Source organism: Gilbertella persicaria (genome assembly GCF_025201335.1).
Source record: "Gilbertella persicaria strain CBS 190.32 chromosome Unknown B0P05scaffold_23, whole genome shotgun sequence".
Classification (NCBI taxonomy): Eukaryota; Fungi; Mucoromycota; class Mucoromycetes; order Mucorales; family Choanephoraceae; genus Gilbertella; species Gilbertella persicaria.
In genome coordinates, this window is record NW_026251984.1 from 1 (window position 1) to 17,349 (window position 17,349).

The window sequence follows — 17,349 nt, forward strand, 5'->3', positions numbered from 1 at the left end:
TTGACTGTATAGACAGTTGCATTGATGGTGAATGTAACGGCTCATTCAAAGAGGCTATCTCATCGCCAAGCAATGATGTCTCTCTTGTTCCAGCTATCGCATCCTGTTCCTTAAAAAGAGCTGTTTTTGGTAAAAGAAGAGGCAATGGCTCTAACGGTGATTGCTGCAAGACTCAACACGACTGCAAGGAAGTATGCATTGAAAAGAAATGCAATAGCCACAACTGAAGACTCCTGAGCAAAATATTAATAGTTTCATCTTAGAAAGTTTGTTAATGGTATCACTTCTTGCACTACTCAGGAAGAAAAGAACCTAGTGGTCTAAAGTGCGCCTTACTATGAATAAAGCAACAAGAGTATTGAATCTATGTCATATTGAATGTGTCTCCTTTTACCATACAAAAATCTTTCATATCGACATAAAAAACAGTGAAATTGCTTATAAACAAAGTCCTCGAACTTGTAGCAACTTCTACAGCTTACAAGTCTTGTGATCATTAGTAGCATGATTTTTCATGCAGAAGACCAGAATGCTGTAGAAGTTTCCAAAAAAGTAACTAATTTTTCTAGATTTTTCAACGCAAACCCTTAAAGGATATAAAAGATACGCATACAATTTTGCTTTGTCTATTAAAATCTTAAGAAGAAAATAAAATACTTCAAAAAATGGCTCTTACCCAACGCTTATTTACTGAAGCTTTACGTGATATGCAACGTGCAATGGCTGTCTTTGATCAACCTTTATTTGCACCTTTTCTCAACAATGATTCTGATTCAAACTTTAGCAACATTAGCTTTGGTTGTCATGCTGCTACAGACATGATTGAGAAGCCTGAATTTTATGAGCTTCAGGTTGAGATTCCTGGTTATGACAAGAAGGATATCAAGATTGAAGTATCTGATAGTCGTACTCTAGTCTTAAAAGGTACAATGAAGAATGAACGTCACGAAAATCCCCCACAGAGCAAGACAAGGATCAAAAGCAACAAACTACGGAAGTTACTCAACACAACAGTCCTAAATGGTGGTTGAATGAACGTGTTGTTGGCTCCTTCACAAGATCTTTCAACTTCCCCAACCCAATTGATGCTGAACAAATCAAGGCTTCCTGTCAAGACGGTATCCTCAAGTTAATCATCCCCAAAGGCAATAAGAACCAATCTCGATTGATCAATATCGAATAAATTATTCCCTTCATTTAATTCTATTGTTATTAAAGTACAAAAATCATGTGAATTTGACCTGCTTTTAATTCAGCCTCCCCCCGCTTCTTTTTTCTTCTTTAGTCAACATAAATTATGCCTTTGTTGGTGGCCAGGCTCACGCTTAGGCCGTGTTCTAGTGCGGTATGAAGATAGTATAATAAAGTATACACTGATATCTTAAAAGGGTTCCAACCTGTTCAAAACACATTCTATCAAACCCTTATTTAATTCAAGTACACTTCGACACTGCTTATCTACACAACCTAGTCTTCAATCAAAGTATGAGTTAATCGTCCTCAAACGAATGAGTAACACATTATGTAGTCAACGCCATGGCCCTTCCAAGTTAGCTTCCATGTTGAAGCAATCGTGTCATACAATCAAGACGAACAGTATTCCTATTGCCTCTTTTACTGTTGGTATCAAATTTGGACCCTCATTTAAGTTCAAAACTGCCTACAATGAAGCTATTCAACATCCAATGATAATCAAAGAAACCTTTGTTCCTCCTAAACCGCTTTCTAAAAAACAATCAATTGCTCAGGACATTTGGGAGCTTGTCAAACCTGATCTACTCTTACTTGGTCTTATTATTCTTACTGCTATTGGTGCAGCTATCATTCAGCTGCAAACACCTCTTGTCACTGGTGAATTGATCAATATTTTATCTCGTAGTGTTCAAGCTGCTACAGGCTCACTTACTATCCGCGACTTGAATGGACCTGCCATGAAATTATTTGGACTTTTATCTGCTCAAGGATTGTTAACATTTGCTCATATTGCACTCGTCTCTGCTTTTGGTGAAAATGTTGCTAAAAGATTGAGATCCAAGCTATTTGCTGCTATTATTCGACAGGATATTTCGTTCTTTGACTGTCATCGTAGTGGTGAACTTGTGAGTCGACTGACAGCTGACGTTTCTGATTTCAAGGTAAAAATGCTAGCAGAAAGAAAGCAAAGCTAAGCAAGTACATATATAGAGTACTTTTAAACAATTGGTCACACAAGGACTTAAATCAGTTACTCAAACCATTGGATCATCTATTCAACTCTTTCGCATCTCCACTTCACTTACTTTGACCATGTTAGGAACAATGCCTGTACTTTATATTTTGCTTAACGTATATGGTGCTTATTTACGTAAATTAAGCAAGCACAATAAGCAGTTGGATGGATACTCAGGTGGTGTAGCAGGTGAAGTGGTCACAAATATGCGAACTGTACGTGCATTTGCCTCAGAAGATCGTGAAATAGAACATTATGGAAAGACGTGCAATCAAGTAGCTAAAGCGAACCAACATTTAGGCTTACATATTGGTCTTTTTCAAGGACTAACCAACATATCTATTGGCTGTATGGTCTTGACTGTACTTTATTATGGTGGATCATTAGTTGTTGAAAACAAATTAACCAGTGGCGACCTCATGTCTTACATGCTATCTACTCAAACAGCTCAGCAGTCTTTGGTCTCGCTTGGTGTTCTGTTTGGTCAATCAATTAAGGCAGCAGCATCAGCTTCCCGTGTGTTTGAGTTTATTCATTTGCACCCCAATGTGCCTTTGAGAGGTGGTATCATCATGGACCATGTCCAAGGTGATGTTGTATTTGATCATATTGATTTCAGTTATCCTTCTCGTCCTGATCATAAAGTCTTGGATGGATTCAGTCTTTCTGTGCCTCAAGGTACTACTGTGGCTCTTTGTGGTCCTTCTGGTTCAGGTAAATCTACTATTGCTTCTTTACTAGAGCGCTTTTATGAGCCTGAAGATGGTCAGATTTTGTTGGATGGTCATGATTTGAAGACATTGGATCCTTCTTGGTTAAGACACCATATTGGTTTTATCAATCAAGAGCCTGTTTTGTTTGCTACTTCTATTTTAGAAAACATTCGTTATGGAAGACCTGATGCCACTATGGAAGAAGTCAAAGAGGCTGCTCGCCAAGCCAATGCTCAAGTGTTTATTGAAACTTTTCCTGATGGATATGACACAGTAGTAGGTGAACGTGGTGCTGCTCTTTCTGGAGGTCAAAAGCAGCGTATTGCTATTGCCCGTGCTATCTTAAAAGACCCCAAGGTAAGTTTGAATTCATTTGTTCAATACACTGAATTTTGTCGATAGATCTTGATTTTAGATGAAGCTACTTCTGCTCTTGATAGTAAGTTTGTTCAATTAAAAAGTTCTGAGATTATTTATCGGTCATTGAATAGCTCAAAGTGAAAAGATGGTGCAGGAGGCCCTTGATAAACTGATGCATGGTAGAACTGTACTTGTGATTGCTCATCGCCTTTCTACCATTCGAAAGGCTGATATGATTGTTGTCATGGGCAGAACTCCCGGCAATATTCTCGAGAAAGGTAACCTGAATACCATGCACTCATACTGAATGTCTTGTTAGGCACACATCAACAATTAATGGACGATCGTTCCACTTATTTTAGACTTCATAATCAATTAGTAGATGCTGAGAATAATCAGCTTTAGAATGTAAATAAATGTAGGACCAAATTTATTAATCCATGTCAAACTCTTCCAATCAATGGAAGGGAAGCAGTTAAGGAGCAAGTACATTAGCCTGATATTGACCAGCGCAGTTACCAGGAGGACTGTAATCACATACATAATAAGTGGCCTTCAAGTTAGAACAATAAGTAGCAGCACAGCCAATTTCAGTAGTACTCTTCCAAACAACTTGCGTAAAATGACCAGTAGAAGAACTGAATCCACCATTCTTGTAGTTATAATTCTTGACTTCATTGTACCAAGCATCAACTACAGCCTCCATGGATTTATAGCCATAAGCAATATTTTGGCCTGTGCCTTTCATCTATTGATAAATAAGGAAATACATAAATTAGAAAACCTTGATGTGAAACCAATCCAATCAGATAAATACTTACAACACTGTGACCCCAGACACAAGAATCAGTAACGGTCTGAGCGTGATTGGAAAGTTTAGTACTCCATTTGACATTAGGGACGTGGTGCTTGCTACGGTATTTGTTATGAGCGGCCAATGCTTGAGACTTGATATCACCTGAACCAGCAGACGAAGCAGAAGTAGCCTTAGCAGTAGCAGTAGTAGTACGAGTAACCTTAGCCGTACGAGTGGTAGTAGTAGTATTGGACTTGTGTTTCTTTCCCTTGTAAGATTTACGAGTATACTTATAAGATTTCCAAGCCTTTTTATGATGATTATAATGAGTGTTAGTCAATGATTTGTCTTCTGTGTAATGAGGAGCAGCCAAGACAGCTTGAACAACAGCAAGAGCAGTAAGGACCTTAGTAAAGAGCATTGTTTAGAATAAAGGATTGGAAGTGGATGTCTAATAAAATACAATTGCTTTTTAATCAACCCTCTTTTTATACTCTTTTTTTTTTAATAATGGCACCATGAAAAAATTCCGTGCATAACAAACTGGGTTCAATTGACACTTGAAAGGTGCCCAGGCGAATAAGTCAGTTGTTAACCAGCCTACGTTGTTTCAACAAGTATTTTGTTGATCAACGGCAAGCAATTAATTTCAAATAGAAGAGTTTTGATTACAATGTAACACATATTTGTAAGACCCTACACACATGGCAAATCCATGTTTGATAGAGTAGCACAGTAAGAAAGAACAGGCCCCTAATCAGGGCACACTAAAATCAAGACTATAAAGTCTGTAGATCTTTTATATAGAGTACAAATCTAATAATAATTACTAAATTACACCTGGTTACTCATATACAACCTTTTATAACAACAAACCAAGAGCAATCAAATATAGAAAAAAGCTGCTGATGACTTATTGACTGTTACAGTCAATCAGCTCAGCCATGTATAAAGAAAGCCACTCTTCTCCAGGAAAGTAATACATTTTAAGACAACAGTATCTTTAGTTCTTAGGTTCACGTGATCTGTTTCCTTTGTCAACCTTATCCCAACTTGCGCATAATCCTCTCTTTTAATATTTTTATTCTTCTTGGCTTTTATCATGTTCCTGGACTGGATAGCTCAACTTCGTCTTTTACAGCATGATACACGTAACTATTCCATAGATTGAGAAATAAAGACTTATCTTAATAGAAACCAATATTCTTGGTTCTCTCCCGCTCTCTATTCGAAGAGTACTCATATCAGAGATCACAACTTATTTACACCCGCCTCCAGGCAAACAAGCACCCGATCCCTCCATCTTTTGTTCGCCTGCCCATATAAAATGGTTCATGGAAGTTATTGGACAGGGCTTCAATTTGCCATTAGAGGACATGGCCATCACCAATGATGATGTCGAAATCTATTCTCGATGGCTATTTGAGCCACAAACGCGTCCTGCTGCTGTCATGAAAGAAGGGCTAGAGCAAGAGTTTTATCAGATCATCTTTCATCAATTCTCTCTTTTGTTTCAGCCTCGTATTGCTCGAAACAGCATTGTACCAACACAAGATAAAAGCCATTTACTGCCACCTAAACCAAGCAGTTCTTTCCATATTAACATGTTACCTGTAGGTGCTCATAGTACTATTGTACCCATCACATTTAATCCACCCACAAGTTCCTCTACACCCACATCTAATACGAATGCAAATTCAGGCACCACCAATGCAGCTTCAACAGCCACATCAGGATTACAATCCAATCCCAACAATTCAAATTCTCAAGCAACGCTCAAGGAGACATTATCCCAATTAGTTCAAAGACATATTGAGCTATGCAAAAAATCGCTACGAGTGTTTGCCATGGCAGGAAGAACACTGAAGATGTCAACAGATACATGGAGCGTCTTATTAAAAGTCATGCTGGGCATTACTGATTATTTACTCAAGGAACCAACAGGAGAATCCTCTACGATGGGCGTGATGAATATGGGGGACGAGTTATGTGACAGTCTTTTACAAGTCTTGTTTGAACTCTGGTTAAGATCAAACACAATGGACGTAGAAATGTGGGATATCCTCAAAAGCTGCTTTGGTCGCTGGATTCATCGTCCTAAAGCTATTCAACAATGGAGTTCGACTTCACTTGCAATCACAAAACGAATTCAACACCTTGTGTACGGAGACCAAGAGAATGCAGAAGGCGTCTTTGTGAGTGGCCCTAATGTCAAGCTTGATTTGCCTAATGAATTCACTTATTACGCATGGCATCGTATCATTTATCTTATTCCTCATCCACTACAACTCCCAAGCCATAATTTTACACTGGCCATGTTAGGCATTGGCAATCTTGTGGATACGCTCAATTCTGCTATAGAAACTACAGATACCATGGCTTCTCCTGATGGCAACACACTTTTAAACATGTTTGGTACCTATCTATTTGATGCTGCCTCTAAATCCAACCAGGCAGATACAGAAGCTCAACGTGGATGTGCAGAATCATTAGCCACACTTTGCAGAATATTCTGTAAACCTCAGAGACGACAACCCTTTTTGCGGACGTATATTGAACGCTTTTATGCTGCATTGATGACAGGTCTAAAGTCAGAAGCATGTTTGCCCACCATTTTGCTTTCATGTACTGAGTTATTTGCTACTGATCTTGAAGGTGTCAGAATGCTGGTGCCTGACTTTATTTCAGCCATCAAAATGGTCCTTCCCAAACTGACTTTTGAGTACAAAACAAACGTTTCGGTTGATAATTTGCGCTTGGCTGCCATCAAAGTGTTAAGTACAATTATGTGCTTACCAAATCATTTTGACAAGGTGGAATTGGCTAAATCAAGCTGGGATTCTTCAGACGTGTCTTTGGAAAGTGTTTCCGTGGTAGGTGAACAGGAACAATTAGTTACACAGCTGGTTAGTGGTTAGAAAAAAAAACATAAATAGAAAAGATAGCAGGGAGAAGGAAGGAGTTTTGAGGAGAGGAGACAAAAAAAAAAAGAATAGTTTAAGTATTTATGTTGAATTCCATCTTATAGATTCGTGTGTTGTATGCTTCACCTGCAGAGGGAAATTCAGATAAGCCATGTCTATCTGTAAGTCAGAGATAAGTATGATATGAAGTGCTGAACAACTATAGCTTAAATTTTATATTTTGGAAGTTTTGCTCAAGTCACTTCGAACAGAGACTTCTTCTTACAATATGAGATATATTTTACATCTCATTAATGTCTATGTGATTGAAGATGTTCCTTTCTGTCCAGGACTTGTTGGTACAGTAGTCAAATTAATTCAAGAAAAGGCAAGTATTCATGAAGGGTCTATTGCATACTTATCTTGGCTTAGATCTTGACGATGCAATTGCCTGCCGATGTCACTTTGGTAGCCTTTGATGTACTTATGGATTTTGTAGACTTGTATGATTTTGTAAAAAGAGACAGCAAGGTAAACTCTGACCCTAACAAATGCAGTTGTTTATTTATTATTATGCAGAATGTTGCCAGGGAACTTGTGTTGGCTTTAAGCCGCTATGTAGACACACTCATTACTGCTGGCAAACTAGCACAGACATATCCATTGATTGTTCAAGCCTATGATTGTATGATCAAATGGATTCTTATTAGCCAATGGATCATTGATGACCGAGATTGCTATAAAGCCGTGATTGCAACTCTTAGCAAAGGTATCACTATTTTTGACCGAGAAGCAGCCAACCTAGCCGCACCTACTGAACCTGTCAATGTCGAAAAGAAAAAAAGACGAGAAACAGGTTTCCCTCCTACAAAACAATTGTTTCAATTACCACCTCGCGTCAACAAAACGTCACATCATCATACAGATCAAACGCAACAGCCTTCATCAAGTAATCCAAACTCACGCAATAGTTCTGCAGTGAGAAAAAAGGAAGAAGTGGCTGTGCGTATGGCAGCTGAATACTGCATGTCACAATTTGTAAATCATTTAGGCCAGTTTATTTCACCTGATAACAAAAAGATTTTAGAAGAAAGTATAGACGATGTGGCTCAATTGAAACAGCTACTGGCTTCTGAAGAAGCAGAATACTCTATTCGCTCCTTTCTGATTGATAAGCGTACTGTGCTTACTTTGATTGATACGACAAAGACATCTGATGATAATGTACCTGCCATTACCGTGATTATCCGAGACACTACAGGTAAATATGTATGGTCTATGGAAGCCAGATATAAGGAACATGTGCCTCAAAACATCCATACGGCATCACTACCACCATCGACAACACAGCAGTCATTGGGTGACAATGTATTTTTAAAGCCTGCTGAGGCTAGAAAGATACAAAAGCCAGTAACTGTGCCTACAGCTACTGCAGTCAATGAAAAAGAACTCCCTTCACTGGATAAAGTATTTGTGCCTGAATCTGAATCATGGCAGCAATGGGAAGCATTGAAATCCTTAATTGATCGACAATTGATGAATGACACAAGAAAGACAGAATCCAAATTCTTACATGAATACCAAATATCACCTACTCGTTTTAATATTGATACCGACACACCTAGAGGATTCCGACTGTTTCTTTCACAGATTGGATTCTTGTTACCCGAGAATAGACATCATATCACACCTTTGCATTTAACAGATTCAGTGATTACTGAAATGGAAACATTAGACATGTTAAATGAACGCGACTGTATCTCTATTTCTGCTTATTATGCAGTGTCGGGCAATGTAAATCTAGAAGAACTGATCGAGACACCACCACCACTTAGCCAGCAATTTTTACAATTCATGAACTGTCTTGGTTGGCCAGTCGATATAGCTGAACACAAAGGCTACAAAGGAAAGCTCGATGCCACTATTTGTGCCAAAATGCCATATTATTCAGATCGTACAGTAGAATTCGTGGTCAATGTACCTTATTTCCTCAAATCATCACCTTCATCAGAACAAACACTGTCTGAAATTTATCAACGCGTTTCTTCTGATGATCATGTATGTGTTGTATGGATAGAAGATGTGACAGAATACAAAAAACTGGCCAAATTGATCAAGACGTCTAGCGCAACACAATCTAAGACAATGGTCTATATTTTTATCAGCCCATTAAAACATAGTGCCGATAGTTTGTATTGGGTCAGAATTTTAGTGCCTTCGTTCGATACTACACCACAAGCCTTATTAGCAAGCCAACGACTAAATGAAAATGCATTGGTAAGTCATAGAGAACCTGACAAGACTAATGAAGATAGATTTTGGACCTTTGGTGGACGGTATTGTTGTAAGTCGACATGCTTTAGGTTCTATGGTGAGAAGCACATCTATTTCAGCACATCAAGCATGTCGTGTGGTGACAGACACTTATACAAGACCTTATGTAATTCGAAGAGAATACATTGAAGAAATGGCACATCGCCATAGGGTGAAACTGCCATTATCAGAGTATGTTTGTTTGTTTGTTTGTTTGTTTGTATATTAACTTCTTTATTTGTAGATTTTACACTGATGTGTTTACTGAAAAGACAAATTAGAATTCGGTTAATTATGCATGCGAAACTTTTTTTTAGACTTTGCATAATTTCACTTTAAGAAAAGTATATCCATTTTTGAAATAATCGCTGAATGATAATTCCATTGTTTCAAGTGTTATCTATACTTGGCTTTCTGTCATTTTCCCGACCCTTCTGAAAAAAGCCTTCAAATCGTATGTGTACATTCATTTCAACAAGTAAAAATGATAGTCAGATTGACTGGTTAGATTGGTGATGTGTACGAGCACGTCCTTATGCTATAAAATAAGAACTTTACATATAACTATTTTAGAAGCAGAAATATTTGCTTGAGTATTGCATGAGAATTGCATAAGCCTATTGAATATTTATTCTGACACTTTTCTGCAAGATTTTCTACTTTTTCTAAAAAAAAAAAAATGTGCCAAAACTTGAAGTAGAGACGTGCCAAAATATTTTTTTATTTGTGCTGAACTTAAAATTAAAAGTGTGCTAAATCACAAGAAAAAAGTGTGCCAACTTTATTTCTGTGTGCCAATAGTTTCGGGAAATAGTGTATCTCCCTTTTTTTCTTGTGTCACTATCTATTCAATGATTGGCGAGTTGTACAAAAAACGGGACTAACATATTCCTGTGAATTCTCTCTTCTTCTTCAATAACTTCGATGTGAAGTAGTTAATTTATATGTATGTGCATCGAATTTTTTGGACTTCATCCTTGAGCAATTATTCAATCTGATGAAGACAAGGTTAAATAATAATAAAGTAGCTTGTGTGACTTTTTTAAACCCGAAAATACAACTCAACAAATTTTCTTCTATTTTATTCTCTTCCTCTTTCTTTACCCTTAAAAAAAACTAAAAATGAGCCAACATCCTATAGCCATAAAAGAAGAAGTAATAGATAAACGAGAGCCAACAACCATGTTTAAATCAATTGCGCCTACTGCTATTACCACTACGAACAACACTTCTGCTGGCACTGTGAATACTACTAAACATTCATCCAGTACACAACCTTTACAAAAGAATGTACCCGCTTTTTTAAACAAGCTTTATAGGTAAATACTAAAAGTCGCGTTTGTTTTTTTTCCTTATCGAATTTCTTATCTAGCATGGTAAATGATCCAGAATCAGACGACCTTATTTGCTGGGCAGACGACGGTGCATCTTTCTTTGTCAACCGTCAAGAAGATTTTGCACGAAAAGTACTACCGCGATTCTTCAAACACAACAAATTTTCTTCATTTGTTAGACAACTCAATATGTATGGATTTCACAAAGTGCCTCATTTGCAGCAAGGTGTTTTAGAGACAGATAGTGATTCGGAGCGCTGGGAATTTAGCAACCCCAATTTCCAAAGGAATCAGCCTGACCTTCTTTTGCTTGTTACTCGCAAAAAGGGACCTAGTGCAGACGAAAAAGAATTCAGCACAATTGATCTTCATCATATTCTTGAAGAGATCAGATCAATAAAGAAGCATCAATTGAATATTTCTTCTCAGTTACAAGCAATTCAGAGAGAGAACAGATCATTGTGGCAAGATACAATACAAGCAAGAGAGCGCCACTCACGTCATCAGGAAACAATCGATAAGATACTTCGGTTTCTGGCCTCTGTCTTTTCAAACGGAGAAAAACGAGCGGCTATTCCTCGAAAAAGACGTTTCTTACTCGGCCCTGCTAGTGGGGATGACTTGGAAAACGATTTAGTAGAAGAGTTGCTTGATATTAAGCAAGAGCCAGAAACAGAAAGACCAACAAAAATTGCACGTCAAGATCCTCCATCAAATGGTTTCAATTTGGATGATTATGTCAATGGAAAGAATGATGTTGTAAGACTAAGTTCTACATTACCGCCTCATATCAAACGATCTGCCTCAGCGCCTAATACTTCATCTACATTAAAAGATGCCATTGCATTAAACGACCAAGCAAAGCAAGGTAACATAAAATAACTAAAATCAACAAATGTTTATACAAATTTATTAGATAATCAAGCATTAACAACATCCATGCATGATTTTAGCAACAACAATATACCTCAAATTCAAAATTTACAAAACTTGATTGCTTTAGCACAAGCAAATCCTGATTTACTTTCACAGCTCACCAATGAAGCATTCTACAACAATAGCAACAACAGCAACAACAACAATATCAACGGTATTACAGATCAGTCTTCTTTAGCTTCCCTCGCCATACCTAACCATAATAGCAATAATAATAATAATAATGCACTTGCCGCTTCTCCAGATCAAAAATTACACCAAGTGACAAACAGCATAAATAACATTGCAGATTCCACTGAAGCATTAAATCAAGATATTGATGACCTTGGTCTAAGTTTACAAGTATTAGCTCAACACCTTGGTTTTGATCCAACCAAACTCACATCAAATGCCAACTCACTTATGTTTTCTGATCAGCAGCCACAACCACAACAGGAACAACCTAATGAAGATGATTTGATAGACATGGATGAATTTTTGAATGCATACGGTAAGTAGTAAACAAAGGTGTTGGTATAGCTCATTTTATTGCTTTTAGGATCTGATCTTCCTCCTCAAACTTCGCCTGAACTTAACTCAGTCACAATCACTGATCTTCCTTCTTCTTCCTCAACACGGTCGCCAAGTCCCACTATTGTTACTCCTGGATCTGTTACTTTTCAAAAATAATTAAAATCTTGCCACATTTTATTCATTAGCATATTAAGGATATAATTTAGATTAAAGTAGTATTAACAGATCGTTTTAAGATAGAAGCGATTAGATTTTCAAGTCTATAGTAGTATGTTAATGTGTGCGTATATATATTAAACAAAAAATGGCTTACCTGTCTGCTCTTGCTCTTGATTCCTTTGCCTCACTTTGTACCAGACGCGTAAGCATATCAACATCTTTTTCTAACTGTATATTTCTTCTCTGATAGATCTTCTTTTCTTCAGTCTCTTTTATTAACGATGTTTCCATTGACTGAAACTGTGTCTGTATGTTTGAATGGGCTAATGTCTTTTCTTGCATTTCGCCTTGATACTGTAGTACTTGTTTTCTCAATTGATCCAATTCCCCTTCCAAGCAACTTATTTCTTCTTGCTTTGAATCAAGTTCATGGCGATGCTGTTCTTCCCCAAGCATAATTTCTTGCTGCAGTTGCCTTGTTTCATGATCTTTTGCGTCTAATTCAGCTTGTAAAGCATCTGAAACTGTTTTGTCATTCTCTAAAAACTCAATACGTTCTTGAAATTCTTGGTTTTGTTTACGTAGTTCATCGCATTGAGCCATTAGATTCTCATTTTCTTCTGCTTCTTCTTGTACGTCTTGATGCATTTTCGACAACATGATTGCCTGCTCTTCACTAAACTGCTTAGTTGTCTGCAGCTCAGTTTCAACCTGCTGTAGCTTTGCTTGGGCTTCTTCAAGCTCTTTTTGTAGCTGTTCAGACTTGAGTTTCCAAGTATCTCTTTCTTCCTCTAAAGACTCAATTGTCTTTTGTTGATGCTGGTGTTCTTCTGATAGTTCCTTGAGCTGTTCTTGAGAGACAGCCAATACTTGTTCCAGATCATCCATCTTTTTACGGTCAGCATCTTCAGCACCAAACGTGTATTGGAGCTCCTTACGACGATAATACACTTTCCATAATTTCGATTGCATCATATCAATATAAATGCGTGCATTGCGTTGAATAGTGCGAATCAGTTTGTCTTGAGATTCACGTTCAGTTCGCTTGCGTCTTGCCATCCATCCTAGACAGGCAGCTTGAACTTGAGTGATAATCAGCGATAACTGAATGTCACGCTTCTTTTCGAGTTCACCAAGCACACCTGCCTTAAAAAACACTTTGGTTCGACCCATTTGGAAATGTTCACCATACGACAGTTCGTCAGATACAGTCGAGAGAAGTAAATGACAGGCTTTACGATGATCCCGTTCGTGTTGAATAAGTTCAGGCGCAAGCAGTTTGTATTCTTCTCTGAATTGTTGAAACAGCAATCGATTAGGGTAACCCACACGACAGATACGAATACCTTCTAGCACACCGTTGCATCGAAGTTGATGAAGAATTAAGCGAGGTTGAATTTCACCTGGTCGTTTGCGGTCATTAGGTAGAATACAACGAACAAAATGAGGGCGAGTAGTCTGTAGCGTGTTCATGAGGATCGAAAGTTGTTGCTTATGTTTGTAGCCAACTGTATGGAAATTGCCTCCTCCTTTACGTGTGCGATAGTGAAGAGGTGAGGAAACCTTGTTGCGTAACAATAGATCCGATGTCCTTAAGGATGATGAAGAACTGGACGCGGTTGGTACAGCATAATCCTTAAACAGTCGAGCCACATGTTGGTTAGTGGATTCAGAGAACAAGCGAGCGACATGCTCATTTAGTGGGTCTTTGCCCCGTTCAACCCATCCCGAAGTAGAATACTTGACTTCGCCTGCATAATGTTTGATAGCAAATCCTTCATTGTAGATGTCCTTTTTAAATCTTGGATTACTCTTGTTTTGTTCGTCAATCTTGGCCAGTAATCGCTCATCTGTTCCTTGTGTGACACATTCATCTTCCAGGCAAGACAGGATACCAATAGGGTTCTTTGCACTTTCGATTAATTGAATTGTAGGCTGAAGATCATGACGATAATCTAGACTTTCGTTCCATTCGATGTGTTCCCTTTGATACTCTCTTTCTTCCAAGACAAACATGGTCTGGTTAAAGAAGTCTTGCAGTTTCTCATTGGTATAGTTTATACAGAGTTGTTCAAAACTATTGATTTTGAATATCTCAAATCCTGCAATATCCAGTACACCAATGTAGCGCTGATCACCATCCAAGTCCCGTTTTTCTTCCACAAGTGATTGAAAGAAGGGACCACCGTCAATAGCTGAATTCACACGGCGTACGACTTGTCCAAAATTACGTTCATAAAGCACTTTTGCCAAAGCGTCCAAGTTATCTTTAACTTGTGTGGGTGATTTTGATTGACTGACCCATTCATTGCCTGCCCTAATCTGAGGTTCAAGCACATGTTTCTTGAACAAGACAGGTGAGACACCCAGCAGTTCACAGGCCATTTCATAATCAGAAATATCCACACGACCACCATAACTGTTAGTGACCACAATATTACCCAAGTAAAGGACTGCAATGATAATACGAAAATACTCAAAGCGTTCTTCTGATGAAATGCCCATAATATCCATAGCATGAACAAGTTTTTTGTATTCAGCAGCATCATCTACACCTTGAATTGTATGGTTTGCATTTCTTGTATAATGAAAATCGGCAGGACAATGTTGATCAATCCTTAATTGTGCTGAAGCAACACATCAGCCACCATGTTTTATCCTCTTTTACTTTACCTTTCATATCAGCATCTGCATTCATGAGTTGATAGAAAATATGATAATTTCTTTCTTCCAAAGACTGTGTATGTACTCGCGATGTTTCCAACAAATACCAATCAATAAATGCGCCCTCAATATCACCGTTACGATTGAAAGCAATGCGAATAAATTTACCAAACCGAGACGAATTGTTGTTTCGAATTGTTTGTGCGTTACCAAAGGATTCAAGAATAGGGTTCGCTTGAAGAATTTGGCTTTCAAGCGTTTTTCTCTTTGTGTTGCTATGGCTACTTGCAATGGAAGTCAAATATTGTATCACAATCTTTGTATTCTCTGTCTTTCCTGCACCCGATTCACCACTAATGCATATTAGTCACTCATCATACATACATCTTTCTACTTGCGTGATTAAGATGGATTGGTTTTGTCTATCATGAAGCATATCATGGAATGCATGGTCAGCAATTGCATAGATGTGAGGAGGCATTTCGCCTCTTCGTTTTTGTCGATAAGAACGAATCATGTCTTGTGAATAAATAGGTAATTGACGGTAAGGATTAATGGCCACTAAAAACAAACCCGAATAAGTCTATCAGAAATGTAAGTCAACCCCTCCTTTCTATTGCTTCACTTGCATAAATATCATTTTGTTTATAACGTTGTGTGAGTGTATGAACAACAGCTGGTTCATGCATATAGAGCAATTCTGCCATATCTTCAACATGATCAAACTTTGGTGGATTCATCATATAAATAGCATCTTTCGATACATATTCTTCCTAGCCACAGACTTAGTATTGAATGACTAGTCAGTGTAAGTTACCTTTGAGTCTTCTTCATGTTCTATAAGTACACTCTTTTCATCATCATCTTCTTCATGAATAATACGAACACGCTTGAATGGTTCGAGCACATTATCCTTTGCTTCAATCCAAGCCAATTTTTGTAGATTGAAGCCATTGTCTGATGGTTGATACATGCCTGGTTTATGATACACTTCAATACCATGACTATGATAAATATTGTTTAGTTTGTTTTCAGGTGGAGCCATCATGAATATATGCGGGAAAAGAAAGTCAAAAAAAGAAAAGCTGTTGTTTATAAATGCCAAATTTTAATCCTGTTTAGGCTATAAAAAACAATACTTGATTTAGTAATGCTTGTTTACAAAAAATGAAATTATGGATTACACAAAGATATTCCTTTGAAACCTTTTTGTATTTTGGCCAATGATATCTTGTATTCAGTCGGATATAGCAAATTGTTGCCTGCCCCATTCATTCGAGTTTGCTGCGTCGCTGCATCAAACATTGTCCAACAAATCCACTCCGTTGATGATATCTGATTATGAAAATGTTTCTATTGAGTCTATTAACAGGGCTTGTGAAAACAAGGATGCTATCTTTCATTTAATTTTTGACATGTCTGTAATTTAAAATACCTATCTGTCATACTGTATCGAATTTGCCCACAATATCTATATTTTGCCAGGGATGAAAACCGTTAGGATCACAGGAACATGCCAGAAAGAAGAGATCAAAGATGGCACGACCAGCCGCATTTCCCATTTCCAGTAGTTGCGAGTCTACCTACTCTTCTATTTTAACTATCTTCGTTTTTTTTTTTTCGTGTTCTGCCTTTTCTATTGTTGTATGCAGCTTTTAATGCTTTCCAGTTATTGTGGTTCATAAAAAGCTTTCCTCTCTTCCTTGCTTGTAACATTTGTTCCAACTCATTCTGCCAGTTAATTTTGACATAAAGTTCTGCACTTAAGTTTCATCATCTTTGCGTACATTACTATTTTGATAGTTTGGTGTTGATAAACCGCTTATGTCAAATGTGCCTTCAATGGGAGTGGTTCCACTGCACTGGCTGTTGAATTTTCTCTCTTGGAAATTGAAGAGGTGTTCACCATCTAAAGGATACCGAAGAATTTTGTCGGCTAAGCCATTGTTTTTTATACAATCTGCAGTTTTCCCACAAAACATTAAGCTTATTATAAGACCTCAAAAGTAACCTGAATTCTGTTAAATAAACCTTCAATATAAACTACCTTTCTTTTTTGAGTAAATTTGGCAAACAATTTCTTAGCATAATAACACTAGCGGGGGATTGACAGTCCACTGCAAGCGCGACTGTTTATCAAGATGAACCATCATTTCTGGCTTCCAATTCCCTTTTTTTGAGTTTCCCACACTTGAGCATGCTTAAAAAACATATTTATGCAAGAATATAGCAAATTTCAAAAAATCATGATTTAGCCCTTATGATACTTGGCAAAAGCTTATATTTATTTGAAAGGTTTTGAAGACTGGACCCTATGGGATAAATGTCTAACCATCAATTTAAAAAAAGAAAAGCACAAAAAAAAACTATAGAGTGATAAATATAAGAAAAAAAGGGGCAGAAAACATAGACGATGATGTGCTATAGTGTATACAGGTAAGAAGAGATA

At 37.5% G+C, this 17,349-nt stretch overlaps 7 protein-coding genes across 7 annotated transcripts; 5 read left to right on the plus strand and 2 right to left on the minus strand.

The window, feature by feature from the left end:
- Nucleotides 1–227, plus strand: B0P05DRAFT_471514 (uncharacterized protein; the record flags this gene model as incomplete). The annotated part of the gene is made up of 1 exon (XM_051574623.1): nt 1–227. A coding segment is annotated over one exon (227 nt), but the record flags the coding sequence as incomplete, so codon positions are not given.
- Nucleotides 228–665: 438 nt separating this feature from the next.
- B0P05DRAFT_587698 (HSP20-like chaperone) lies at nt 666–1,183 on the plus strand (the record flags this gene model as incomplete). The annotated part of the gene is made up of 2 exons (XM_051582609.1): nt 666–906; nt 963–1,183. 2 exons carry the CDS (start codon nt 666–668, stop codon nt 1,181–1,183), a joined length of 462 nt encoding a protein of 153 aa, XP_051434132.1.
- Nucleotides 1,184–1,685: 502 nt separating this feature from the next.
- Nucleotides 1,686–3,589, plus strand: B0P05DRAFT_471534 (P-loop containing nucleoside triphosphate hydrolase protein; the record flags this gene model as incomplete). Its single annotated transcript, XM_051574624.1, has 4 exons — nt 1,686–2,135; nt 2,185–3,279; nt 3,325–3,361; nt 3,414–3,589. The coding sequence occupies 4 exons, from the start codon at nt 1,686–1,688 to the stop codon at nt 3,587–3,589; spliced, it is 1,758 nt and encodes a 585-aa protein (XP_051434133.1).
- Nucleotides 3,590–3,757: 168 nt separating this feature from the next.
- On the minus strand, nt 3,758–4,499 carry B0P05DRAFT_471487 (CAP domain-containing protein; the record flags this gene model as incomplete). The annotated part of the gene is made up of 2 exons (XM_051574620.1): nt 3,758–4,030; nt 4,107–4,499. The coding sequence occupies 2 exons, from the start codon at nt 4,497–4,499 to the stop codon at nt 3,758–3,760; spliced, it is 666 nt and encodes a 221-aa protein (XP_051434134.1).
- Nucleotides 4,500–5,099: 600 nt separating this feature from the next.
- On the plus strand, nt 5,100–9,986 carry B0P05DRAFT_544121 (uncharacterized protein). Its single transcript, XM_051578511.1, has 8 exons — nt 5,100–5,229; nt 5,273–6,984; nt 7,107–7,163; nt 7,208–7,369; nt 7,414–7,512; nt 7,561–9,258; nt 9,293–9,486; nt 9,539–9,986. Exons 1-8 carry the CDS (start codon nt 5,181–5,183, stop codon nt 9,573–9,575), a joined length of 4,008 nt encoding a protein of 1,335 aa, XP_051434135.1. The 5' UTR covers nt 5,100–5,180; the 3' UTR covers nt 9,576–9,986.
- Nucleotides 9,987–10,476: 490 nt separating this feature from the next.
- B0P05DRAFT_572099 (uncharacterized protein) lies at nt 10,477–12,062 on the plus strand (the record flags this gene model as incomplete). Its single annotated transcript, XM_051581415.1, has 3 exons — nt 10,477–10,613; nt 10,667–11,496; nt 11,545–12,062. 3 exons carry the CDS (start codon nt 10,477–10,479, stop codon nt 12,060–12,062), a joined length of 1,485 nt encoding a protein of 494 aa, XP_051434136.1.
- Nucleotides 12,063–12,258: 196 nt separating this feature from the next.
- Nucleotides 12,259–15,980, minus strand: B0P05DRAFT_544126 (P-loop containing nucleoside triphosphate hydrolase protein). The gene is made up of 5 exons (XM_051578512.1): nt 15,718–15,980; nt 15,530–15,673; nt 15,299–15,483; nt 14,910–15,253; nt 12,259–14,863 (listed from the first exon to the last, which is right to left on the minus strand). Exons 1-5 carry the CDS (start codon nt 15,946–15,948, stop codon nt 12,387–12,389), a joined length of 3,381 nt encoding a protein of 1,126 aa, XP_051434137.1. The 5' UTR covers nt 15,949–15,980; the 3' UTR covers nt 12,259–12,386.
- Nucleotides 15,981–17,349: the final 1,369 nt, after the last annotated feature.

Bases quoted from the DNA above. Each gene is read 5' to 3' on its own strand.
- B0P05DRAFT_544121 (XM_051578511.1), top strand. From the start codon at position 5,181: ATGTTCCTGGACTGGATAGCTCAACTTCGTCTTTTACAGCATGATACA. The intron at 5,230-5,272 runs GTAACTATTCCA...TTATCTTAATAG, and splicing joins TCTTTTACAGCATGATACAC to AAACCAATATTCTTGGTTCT. The intron at 7,164-7,207 runs GTAAGTCAGAGA...GAACAACTATAG, and splicing joins CAGATAAGCCATGTCTATCT to CTTAAATTTTATATTTTGGA.
- B0P05DRAFT_544126 (XM_051578512.1), bottom strand. From the start codon at position 15,948: ATGATGGCTCCACCTGAAAACAAACTAAACAATATTTATCATAGTCAT. The intron at 15,674-15,717 runs GTAACTTACACT...GTCTGTGGCTAG, and splicing joins AACATGAAGAAGACTCAAAG to GAAGAATATGTATCGAAAGA. The intron at 14,864-14,909 runs GTAAAGTAAAAG...GTGTTGCTTCAG, and splicing joins TGCAGATGCTGATATGAAAG to CACAATTAAGGATTGATCAA.